General features: G+C 40.3%; 1 protein-coding gene across 1 annotated transcript in view; it reads right to left on the reverse strand.

Annotated features, from left to right (window-relative positions):
* stox1 (storkhead box 1) overlaps positions 1–9414 on the reverse strand; it is a 28782-nt gene extending 19368 nt beyond the window's left edge. Inside the window, exon 1 of the mRNA XM_042502728.2 lies at positions 8862–9414. Coding sequence (XP_042358662.2) covers positions 8862–9192 — 331 coding nt within the window. The 5' untranslated portion in view covers positions 9193–9414. The remainder of the gene's footprint in view (positions 1–8861) is intronic.
* Positions 9415–12834: the final 3420 nt, after the last annotated feature.

Consider the following 12834-nt stretch of genomic DNA (forward strand, 5'->3'; position numbering starts at 1 on the left):
CATGCCTCTGAATGGCATCAGCTGAGAATGCAGTGTGACAGAACCGGTCACGGTGTTATTATACGCCAGCCGACGGTCAGACCACGGCAGCCTGATATGTGGACGGGGGATATCAGATGAGAAAATGGCAGGACAGTACCTGCTGCATCTGCAAGATAAGCCACAGAACAGCATCAGGTTGAAACACTGCCGGTTACGACGTAATTTAGGGAGCACACCATGTGCCTTCTTTAAGATGCTTTTGAGCTGTTTCAGTGATGACAAAAACTAAACTGTGCTCGGCATTTCACTCAGTTTGTGCTCCGTTGTTAAACTGACCACTGAGCACAGAAATAGGCAAGAGCCTGTAGTTTCCCCAGTTTGGTCTTAGTTAAAGTTTCAGGTATTTTCACCCCACTCCACCCATGTGGCTTTTCCCCACTAACACCCACCACCAAAACATATACACACAATCTGAGAGGGTTTCCAGCAGCACCACACCCCTTAATCAAGAGTGATGGCAGTCATTGGTTGCAGATGAAACCCATTTCCTTTTCTTTAACCAAGCTTGAGGTGCAGCAGATTCCTGGGTTTGTTATCCCAGTATTCACAGCAGAGCTAACGTCCAGTGTCCGCCATATGATCCATCACTTTTTAATGCCCTACAACTGGTCAGCACACAGCTCCGCCACAATCCTTGAAAGTATCTTTGACTCTTGAAATACAATAACACAGCACTTTCATACTGCAGGCCTGATGTTAGCATACCACTGCACTTATCAATGCTAAATGAAGCAAAGAAAACATCCTGTCAGGAAACTGTAGAGTCATAGTAATACCAAATTTAATGCAATAAAGCCTCACTCCTGTGTCGACCCATTTGTCTGACCAGAGAGTGAATGAAGTTAAATCCCACGAGGGAAACCCAAGCGGCCGCTGACAGGGTGTATAAGCTGAGGGATACAGAGGAAACTCCTCGACTGTTGTTGTTGGCACCGCTCCACTCCACCGCTACGGGTGAGCCCAAAATTTGGGTCGATAAAGAGGCCGACGTGCCTGATTCGCACCAGGGGTGAGCTTCCTGCTCGATGGGAAAGGATGTGGCTAACAAATGATGTGCTGAGAGGCATGCATGCACACGCACAGTCTGTCACACATGTGTAGGCACTTCAGAGGGTCACGTCAGAGAATAGAGGTCAAGGCTTCCTCATATCAGAACCATGTACTAAATATTTTACAAGTGCAGGAAACGGAGAGACATTCCAGATAAATGCAGAGAGATGGCCTTGGCACTGGCACAGTAATATATAATAAAAAAGATTCTTGTGTCACAAGACTGCAGCTTACTGACTTACACCAACAATGCAATTTGAAATGCAATCTAAACGTTCAACAAAGCGGCTTTTCTTCCCATTACAAAACCATTCACGTTACTATTTAATTCATCTCCAGTCAACTGTTTATTTTGGATAAACGAAACGTTCTTTGATCTATCAACCAAAAACCAGACATAAGAACCTCCACACTGTTGCATACGAGCAGATTTGGTGTATGGTTTCAGCAAGAACCCACCTCTGTTTTTGTGGGGAGAACAAGATTGAACCAACCGCTGTCATAATACCGACTTTTCGTCATTTTGAGCCTGAAAAACAGCAGCATATATTTTGTGTAACAGCTTAATGTTATAGTATCAGTGTCGAGGGAGCTGGAGAGCAATTATCTTTAACCAATATCGTCGGAAAGCCGCTCAGATGTAACTGAGCAGAGCGGAGCAGAACTCACATAAATGTGCTGAGTGTTTCCCTTCATCACCAGAAATAACATACAGATAAATACATTAACAAGTCATGGGGGTTCTTTAACATTGTCCTAAGTAAAACACATATTATGTACTTGTACTCCAGGGAGCAATTCTACAGTTTCCAGGGGATACATGGAAAACTCAACTATCTCAATTAAAAAATAGAAATTGTCCCTTGACTGAAACAAATCTATAATTAAATTAGGTAGAAATATTACAGCCAAATTTGATTAGTTAATGGTGTAATCCTCAGTTAATTGCCAAGTTCAAAGACGTTATGTGAGCTAAGGATATACAGTTGAATAGATAATTAATAGTTAAAAAATAATTAATTTATGAATTAACAATTTAAAAATATAACTAAAAGTAGGTAAGCGGTTGCCTGGGTCCAGCCCTTTTGAATCTGCCCACTCCAAAGAGTTCGAGTATACTGATTCATCTTGCACTGTGAAATGTAACAAAGATTCCTCAGTTAAAAAAAAATGACCAATGAGCGCAATGTGGAGACTCGATTTGACAATCAGTGCCACAGGTGGGACTAGCATTGTTTTCAAGCTGTTCTCAAGTGTTGTCAAACGGTGCCGGAACCAGTGTGAAGTAATAATAACTATGGCGAGCACAATAAACAAGAACAACACTGCTACTGAGGTTGATTATTATTATTATTGTTAAGTTATGAATGGTTGAAACATTCTGCTTTTGCCACTGTGGTAGAAATGCAAACTTGACCAAAGCAACCTAAACTTTGACAATAGTATGGACAATATTTCTGTGACCATATCCACTTTTATTGTGTGGAACAACATCCAGTTTATAAGAACATATCTGTAAAATAACAAGTCAGAAACAGAAGGTTTGGAACCAGTAAAACCACTAACAGAAGCTGAGCTGACCAGTGAGTGAAGAACACCTGGATACTGTATTGATGTTTGTTGCTGTTTGTCTTCTAACAAACGCTCTGAAGCTATCTGACCTCAAGGAGGCTTGTTAGCAAGAAGGCTGTGACCTTTGACCTGTGCTGCTTGGTTAGGACAGGGTGGGCCATTTAAAGCCTGTGAGGGGGTGTCATGGTTAATAAGCGAACATCTGGAAGAGTTATGACCATTAGTGAAGCGCTCTGAGACTTTGACAAAATACCCTCATGAAAGAAGACACTCCTTGTGTGAAAACGCAACACTTTCAAGTGAAAAGTAAAGAGCAGAAATGAGGCTCTCTGAGCCGACAGACTCAGGAAATGATCTCAAGAGTAAATGAAGCATTTCAGGAATGCTTCACCACCTCATGGTATGGTGAGTTAAATGAAACATACCATTTAAAAAGGAAACTTGGCTTAAAAACTGCAGCATAGCCGCGCCTTAGTTCTCCAAAAATACACCGAGGGAGACCTACAGTTTGTCTTACAATGGCCAAAAAAATGCTTTCCATAGCGAAAGTGAGAGGCCGACCAGAGGACTCATTCATGTCCATGTCCAAAGAGCACAAGCAGTTTACAGAGCTTTATGTGGGGAAGATACAGGACACCTCATTACACTGCTCGCTGACTCCATATAAATGTTTCAGCTGTGGATGCACGCTCATCCTGCTGCAGAGACAATAGCACGACTCTAAATAATGCAGAACCAGCTAACGGTCATTATGAAGCCTTTGGTTTCAACAGGAGAGCATGGATACATCTCCACTAAGAACTTAATTGTCAGAGAATTTTTACGTTTTTTTCTATTAAAGACTTCTGACAAGACAATTAAGGCATTTTCACACGCAATCTAACTTCAGTTAAAATCTGATTTCAGGAAATATACTCATTCTCTTTCAAGTTTGATCAATAAGAAGATCAATACCACCCTCATGCCTCTGTGTTAACTGGAACTAGAGCCAATAGGCAATAAACTCAGTTTAGCATTAAGACTGGAAGAGAAATGGCAAAAGTGCAAAAATATGCTACCCAGCACCTCTAAGTTTTATTAATTAACATACTTTATCTTCTTAGTTTAATGTGGAAAGATTTTTTTCCCTGCCTCCAGTCTTTTTGCAAATCTGGCTAATCGTCTCCAAACTCTAGCTCCAGAGACACTTTGAATCTACAGTTGGTAACTTTTATGAAAATAACTTTCTAATTTTTGCTGAAGCTGTCTGTATTCTAAAAGAAGTACACGTGACAAATAGTCTATGAAAAACACAATGTCCCACCTCCTCTTCCTACTGCTTCTAAAGGCATTTGCTGAAAACGACAAATCAGAGTCCAACAGCTTTTAATCATATTAATCACGACTTGTGAACTGCAGTTAAACTATCACATGAGGCAGCGCTGGTCAAATGTGAAACACAGTTCAGGTGTTGCCTGTTTATCATCTAAAATGTTTTCAAAAACATTTTTTGTGTGCTTTTTAGCTATAAAATAAGAAAGTTTGTGACCAGGCCGTCATTTTGCAGACAGACGACTGAAGTAATAAGCACCATCGCCTAGAGCAAATGTTTTCGTTTTGCAGATAAATATATATATCTGAAAATAATCTGAGGCGAGAAAAAAAGAATGTGGTACAGGAATCTTGATTAAAATTTAATCAGCGCTGCCTGCTTTGACAGTTTTGACCACAGCTCACAGTTACAGACATGACTGACAGCTGCATTCGTTATTCCACGGCCCTGATTGTTTTCGTTCACATGCAGTAGTGCCATTAGATATGCTACAAGGCAATAGAGTCGGCAGAGGGGCATGATTTTTTTCACAGATCCATCTCATTTTGTGCTGTGTGAATATAGTGACAGTTTCAAAAAGTTGGGTTTTTTTTTGGTAAAAGATATCACCTACTGCTTTCAGTCAATATGCTGATTATTGCAACAGGTAAACTATCTTAACTGGATTACTTTTTTTTCCTTTTTTCTTAAAAAGAAGTAAATATGTCGACCCATCTGATAGAACTGATTTATTCATCAGTCATGTGGATTAATGTGGCATGTACACAGCATATCTTGAATTTGGTTGGGGAGTTTTATTCTGCACATGCAATAAAAAAGGACGGAGCAAGCTGAATGTAATGCATTGTATCTATGTGGAAACAGCAGTGCTGCTAACAGTGGTGAGAAATCTAATTTAGGTGCATTTATTAAAGCAAAAACAACAAACAAATCTTTCTTCTCATATTGTGTTTCCAGCAGAATACCACGTCCTGATTATTAAAGAATGATGTAATCTCAAAGAGGTTTACTGTAAACCAGATCTCAATCTGATTATTAACAGCATTCAGGTTAAAGTGTAAATGCAAACAGATGTCAATACACTCAGCGAGGAGGACGTCTACTCACACTTTTCTATTAATGAAAAGATTCTGTGGTGGGACGCCGGTATTGTTTTGTAGATAACTGCTAAAAGGAAGAAAGTGGATAAAGAGATAAGATTTTTAAAAAAAAGCAGACGTTTGTGAGCTGAAGCAGAGAGGTCAACCCCAGTACCAGTGGGGCCCATTCCCACAAGGATAACAACGAAGCCTGTTCATACTAACTCCTCACTCTGTCTGTTTATCTCGGCCTAACCTCACCACAATCCCCTTCTTCCATCAACCCTCCCCACCTCCTGCACTCCTCCTTTTCTGCATATTCCCCCCCAAGAGGAGGCCCGGAGGAGCTGGTGGGCAAACAGGACAATCTGTCTTCTCTAAGGCTCTTAGCAATGATAACCAGAAGGAAGTAGCATAAATTAATCAAAGTGATTGTGTCTGTTTGTCTAGAATCTTTGATTTAAATCTATGCCTCTGGTTCATTTTAAAGGGACAAGTTCACCCAAGAATAAAAAAATACAAATTTAACTACATATTTCCTCTTACCTGTAGTGCTTTTCATTAATCCAGACTGTTGCGGTGTCTGTTGCATCAGGTTGGAGATATAGGCCTTAGAGATGTCTGCCTTCTGTCCATAATAATGGAACTAGATGGCACTCATGTTGATGCTCAAAGCGCCAAAAATTTATTTTAAAAATCAACAGCAATGTGTCTTTACAGAAATCATGACCCGGTTATTTAAGATAATCCACAGACCTTGTTGTGAGCATTTTCATGTAGGAACTATTTCCCTTCCAATGAACTACACTTGCCAGCCTCATCACCTCACATAAGGCAGACTGCATCTACTGCAAGCTCACTTAGCACCACTGAGCTAGCTAATGTTGCAGTTAAACTGAGGACTTCATTCAAGTTTACATCTCACGCTGTCATGAGCAAAAGCCTCTCATCCATAATGCACACTTAATTATGAGCAGCGATACAGTTGGCAGGTGTAGTTAGGTAGAGAGAAAATAGTTCCTTCATGAAACAGCAAACAACACGGTCTGTGGATTATACTGAGTAAGCAGGTCATGATTTAATGAAAGATACATTGTTGGGTTTTTCAAATGTATTTTTTTGCCGCTTTGAGCACCACAAGCTGAAAAGCTTCTAGTTCCATTATACTGGAGAGAAGGCAGATGGCCGATTACTCCAACACTCAGTATCTCACACCAAAACAATCCTGGTTGATTAATAGCACAACAAGTAAGAGGAAAAACATGTACTTTTGATTTTAGGGTGACCTGTCCCCTAAACATCCTAGAAACTTGTTTCTCTCCTTTACTTTCAAAATCCTCCTCACGTCAATGAAGTCACATCTCAACCTTGCTCTGACCTGGGAAAGGAAATACGGCCGTTTGGAATCCGCTGTAGCTCATAACTCAAAACATTTCTGTTTTCTACCTGACATATTTATATGAGGACAATGTCAAGGCCTCGATGTCCATGCCTGATATCAATCTAGGAATCTGACTTCCACAGTCCCTCACTGGCCATGAAACGCAGGGACATTAATCCTGGGCAACAGAGAAGCGGCGGTGGTCGGCAGCCAGTCGCACAGTGATTCACTGCTGACCAATTCTCAGTGAGGAGGCAGTAAACCAGACTCTGACAGCCTGCCAGTGCTGATCTCCATACAAATTACTGCAGTGTGAGGCAAAGGATTTGTCAAGGAGGAGTGGGAGGTGGCATGTCCACACACACAGACGTGTTTGCTTACAAGTTTCTGGTGTGAAGCTCAAACATGAGGTGTCTGTTGAGGTATTGACGCCTGCCTTGCATCTGACTGTGAGCTCATGCATGTGTGTGTGCACCTTTGTGCTGACAATGTGCATAGCAATAAGCTGGGCATCACCTTTGGCTCATGTGGTGTTTGTCTGTGGAACTGTCTCACAGTGGGATGGCATGTCAGCCTCCACCTCCCCCCTCCCTCTGATGCTCCACACCCTCCTGGGTCTCCCCTTGTGTGGTCCCCTTCATATCACATTCCTCCCTTTACGTGTCCGTGCATTGTCATTTTGGCAGATCTGACGGATTGACACAAAGTCAGCAGGTAGACAGTGTGCATCCAGACAAAACTACACCAAGATAGACACATTTTTGGACAGACTGACACTGAATGTGGATGCTGGATCAAATGGGAACTCAAAGCCAATGTGTGTGTTGCTGGGACACTGTTTCAACAACCAAAAGGAACGTGCTGCAACATTTGGAACCTCTAACACTATTACATCCGGCAGTTTTTTGAATTTTAATGGGATTATAGTGAGTCAAAGGTAGTGCTTTGTGGCAGAAACATAAAATCATTTCTCAAATATATATACTTACTACAACCTTGAGTTCAGCAGCTTCCCTCTAAACTAAGAAAAAAATGTGAATAACCTGGTGCACCTCTTAAGAGTACTGTCATTAGGCATAAAAACCCACACAGGGTTGTCATTTTCTCCAGCAGCCGGTGCTGTCAGGCATTTACAGCCCATGAGATCATGCTATAGGAGGCTGCATAAAGGTTTCCATTCATTGTTTCTGTGCAGCGATATGCTGCTTTAAACACATCTGAGGAGGAGAGCCATGAGACGAGGAGCAATTAGAAGTAATTACACAGTATACAGAGCTTTGTTAACAAGCGCTGGTAAACATATCACTGTGACGACAACATTGAGAGGCTGACGGGTCGTGCATTCTGCTCAAATCCACCAGATCATATTTGGGGGAATAGAGATTTAAAAAATATCATATCTCCGGCAAGGCTGTGGGTTTTGTTTTATCATCGGGGAGGACACAAATGAAATGAGAGGTTTTGGGGTCCATTGCAAGACAATTTAAAGCATTAAACACTACATTTCATGCATTTGGGTGAAATTTTCTGCACCAATATGTTTGTTTTCTACAGCAAATTATGGTACAAATGTCGAATTATATCACAGTAAAGGTCCTCTGCTACTTTCCTGTTAAGAGAGACAGGGCCCCTGCGTCCCTCCACACCTGAAATCTACACTTAACCTCTCAGGCAACAAACACCTGTAATGCTGAAAAGTGGTTTGCAACAACATCTCACTGCTCATACTGACAAATTGAAGTGTCTTTTCAAATCATGCCCATTTCTGAAAGGTGTTTTACATGAGAATAATGAGAAGAAAAAATCCAGGTAGGCTGTACCAACAATACAAATATGAAAATAAAAATAAATCCATTTTGAGGGGGAGTTTTATTTATCTCTACACATTGCAACATCTAAGACACAAGTGATTGAGTGACAAAAATTTGGTAAAACCTAGATTTTGAAAAAAAGGACTCACTAAAAACATATAATTTTGACACTAAGAGCACAGCAACCTTTGGTTTAAAACACTGTTAACATCAAATTAAACTGAATTAAGAGGCCAGTCTCGATGAAAATCCAAAAGAGGAGGAGACAGGGTGTTAAACTCTGGCAGCTCTGTGTTGTTAAGAGTTTATGGCTTTCACACATTTCTCTCTGTGGTAATGTTGTTGGATGTGTGACTCTGCTGTGTCCCCTAAAAGGAAAAAAACACATAATGCTCTCTGGTATGACTGTGGTAGCTGTTCACTGAGGTCTGTAAATTCCCTGTGCATCTCCACCTGTAATACTCTTGCTGTTATTCTAATACATTCTGTAACAGGACTGTTTCAGGTAACGTTTTGGACTCGAGATGCATATTTAAAGGTGTATTAGTATCAGTGTTCGCTTCATGATATAATATCATTTGTTAGAGTTCATTGACAGGAATGATGTTACTTACCGACAGCTTTAATGATAAATCCCTTAGGTGACCTCAGAGCTCTGCGCATCCACGCTTCTCTCAGCACCTCCAAGTTGTTCGCGTTCCCTTGAATGAAAAGCACCATGTTTTCCATCCATCCCTGAAAGTAAACTTCAGCCATGGCCTTTACGAGTCTCTTATTCCAAAAACTGCGCAAGTTTTGCGCCTTGAAGTCCGCAAAAATCTCCTGGCCACTCGTAGTGTTAGCATTGAGTTTCCCTCCGCCGGCGCGCGAACTCTCCTCGTCCGGGCCGAAGACCACGGCGAGCGAGGCGGCGGAGAGCTGGACAAACCGCGACTGGTGAGACATTTTAACGCCTTTATCGGCTCCAGAGAAGAGCTATCATGCTAGAAATGAAAATGCACTGGTTAAAAGAGCGTGCTCCTCTCTGGAAATCCAAACAGACGCGATATTTTGCCACGCATTCCTCCTGTGAGCGTCTGAATCCTGCAGCGTGTGAACCGGAGGAGCAGTGGACGTCCGACTGGTTTCTCTCGGCTTCTGGGGATCTAATGACGGTGGCAGAGAGGAGGAGGAGGAGGTCTTACCAGCCTGCTGCTGGCTCGCACAGGTAGACCTCCCACTGCCTGCTCACCGCTGCGTTTGGGTCGCTAAATTCTTCTCTTCTGCAGGAACCTGCCGGACAGGTGCTGTTTCACTTATGCAGTCGTAAAAGAAAAATTCAGATCTTTTGATGTAGTAAACGTAAAAAAATAAAATAAAAAAAAGTAAAATACTCTATTACAAGTAAAAGTCCTGTAAACAAAATCTTACTTAAGTAAAAGTACGCAAGGAATAGCATCAAACCATACTTAGAATACCAAAAGTAAAAGTTGTGATTATGCAGAACGGCCCATTTTAAAATAATATTGAATTATAATTTTTGTTGCATTATTATGTCCATTACTTTAACGTTGCTTCTTGTAAAGGTGGATCTAATTCTATTATTTGTATACAGAGTAGTTTGCTGTTTAATAACTTTGCATCAATAATCTAAATTTGTAAAGTAACTAACTAAAGCTGTCAGATAGATAAATGTAGTGGAGTAAAGAGTACAATATTTGTCTCTGAATGTAGAGAAGTAGAAGTATAAAGTTGCATAAAATGTAAATACTCAGGTAAAGTACCCAAAATAAGTACTTATCTATCTATTTGAGTAAATGTACTTAGTTACTTTCCACCACTGCACATTTTAATTTTTAAAATCCCTTGAATATTTTTGTTTTATATTTGTTTGTTTTTTGGGGTTTTTTTTACATCTTCTTTTTGTTCTTGTTCTCATCAAACTAAAGGTGATGTTTCTAAAAAAAAAAAGACAATTTGATGATAACATTAACTTATTTGGATAAGAGCAACATATGAAGTACTTTGCAAAGTAGCATGCAAGTTGCAAAGCAACATGCACAAATCTTGTCCATAAAACAGGAAAGGTTTAAATTAGTACCAGCAACACAGAGAGCTTGTAAAATACTTCCTGCACAGAAAAACAGGTTATAGGAATCAACATCAAAGGAGACCAAAGTTCACTGCAATCCCAACAATGCTTGAGAATAACTTCAGTTGAGTGATTTTGCATTAAAACATAAAATATCAGTTTATTTCCATCGATAGTCTCATCATAACGTGTCGCTGCTGCTGCACACAAATCATTTAACGTAGACGCCAGAGCCAATTTGTATTGTGTCGTAAACGGAGATCTCATGAGAAAATGTAATCCCTTAAAATATTGTATTTCACAACAATGACTTAAGAGCAAATGTTGGTTCAATAAAAGAGAATGAGCCTGCGGGAATATTTTTGCCACTAAAATGAGAACCAGTCCCATCTGTGCTTTCCAGAGAAGGACCCCATTAGTCTGAGTTTTTACTGTCACTGTAACAGGCGGTCTAAGGCACAGACAGACAGACACCTCATATATCAGAGAGCCTGTGGCTTTAGTTTCAGGAGCACTCAGGCCCCCAAGAGGCTGGGGGCCAGTCTACCTCAGTGTGGTATTAGAGCCCATGCGGGAACAGGATATTGCGCTTCCTCTGTACATGAAAAGAATACATCACCTCAGCCTTCACAGGATGAATTATGTGCAGTCCGTCCCCGGGAAGCAGAGTCGAGTGAATTTGGAGGGCAAAAGAGAAAACTTGCAAGGATTCTGTGTGGGATTAAAGATTCGAGTCTTCTGAGTTAAAAAGATTCTTTGTGGCTTATTATTTTTTAAAGCTTCTGATAATAATTTTAAACACTACCAGTTCAGACCAGCTTTCACAATCATTACAGACACATGCTGTGCAGCCAAACTTTGCTCAAACCCACAAAACTTTATGTCAATTCCAGGGAAGATCCCAAAGTTTCCAAAGATGTTAAATCCTTCAGACCAACTTATGGAAATGTGAATAAATTAATACTATAAAAATGTCTATTTAATAGAATCATGCAGCCATAAAGCATCTCACTCATTGTTAACATACAGTGAAATAAGATGATTTTTCCAACCTTAAAGGTAGCCTTTGGATTTTTTTTTTATTTCTGGTAACTTGGGAGCTGCTTGTTTTTATGAGTGGGTCCCTGTTTTGTTTATCTTGTGCATGAGAACGCATGTTCAATTTTTAGTTTTAAGAGGCTCCTTTTTCAAAATGACAAAAAATTACCTTAAAGGGACACAAAATGGCCACAAGGATGTGCAAAGAAACTGCAAAGAGACAAAAGGACCAAAAAAACACAAAAAGTGATCCCAAAAAGACACCAATCAACTGCAAAGAAATGCAAAGGTACATAAAGAGGCAAAGAACAATCCCAAAAGACAAGAATGTAACTAAAAGATGCACAAAGCGACCACAGAGACAAAGATAACCATATACACACAAAATTACCACAAAGAAAAACAAAACCACAAAAAGATGCATAGATACTACAAAGAGATGCAAAACAAAGAAAAAAGAAGTCAACAGAAACCATCACAAAATCTTTGTGTTGTGTTCGTAAGTAGGAGAGGTGATGGGGCCTTCTGCATATCTGTGCCCTGGGGCCCATTGTTTCATAATCCACCCATGTCTGCACTTTAAACTCACAGGATGCAAGAACAAGAGATAACGGGTTTAGGAAATAGAATAGAAAAATGCTTGTCAAAGGGTTAACCTTATTTACAGTAAAATCTTAAAACAATTTTTGTTTACCAGATTTATTTTACAGTAGTACAGTGAGTTTTGGCATGTGTGGTATAACAAACACAAATATTTTTAGCTGTGTTTGCATAACATGGAAGTGTGCATAAATGCTCTCATTGTTTAATACCGTTAACTTCCTCTAGATAAAAATATTGGCACACACATTGTTTTATCCGAACACAGACAATGGGACTTGACCCGCCAGCCCGACCCACATTTCAAATCTGAGGGCTCTTTCTTCCAAATGTTTAGTCTGCTGGTGGGACTGATTATCAAGAAGCAAAGTTCACCAAGTTACCATAATTACATGAAACTCTGCACTCCGGCCCCTGATTTTCAATTAGCATACATATCTCTCCCTCTTGCTGTGCATGAAGCAATTTCAAAGCAGTATCAGGTGTCTCTGAAGGGCCGACGACCTTGACGTGATCACAGTGTATATTTTGAATATGATAATTTCAATGGACCACAATCCTAAACTGAAAGTCTCTTCATACAAACTAAAACATCTGGTCTTGCTATAAGATCTTGGCTCTCGGGACATTTTCTGACTAAAACACCCCCAGAAGGCTTCCCCTTAACCTCCACACCAAGAATAAATATGACCCAAATCATCCCTAAACCGTAGCAGAATTCCCGCACATGAGCTAGTAGGTATATGGCATAACTTCTGAACCACTAAAATTTCACTTTTCTATGTGTTAAATGTGTTTTAGAGGGTGTATCACCTCTTTGTTAGGGTTAGGATGACACTGAGAAATTTAAATCTGAGTCGTAACACAGGAGGTCAGTA

This window comes from Plectropomus leopardus, chromosome 13, assembly GCF_026936395.1.
Source record: "Plectropomus leopardus strain MGB_pleo_1.0 chromosome 13, ASM2693639v1, whole genome shotgun sequence".
Classification (NCBI taxonomy): domain Eukaryota; kingdom Metazoa; phylum Chordata; class Actinopteri; order Perciformes; family Serranidae; genus Plectropomus; species Plectropomus leopardus.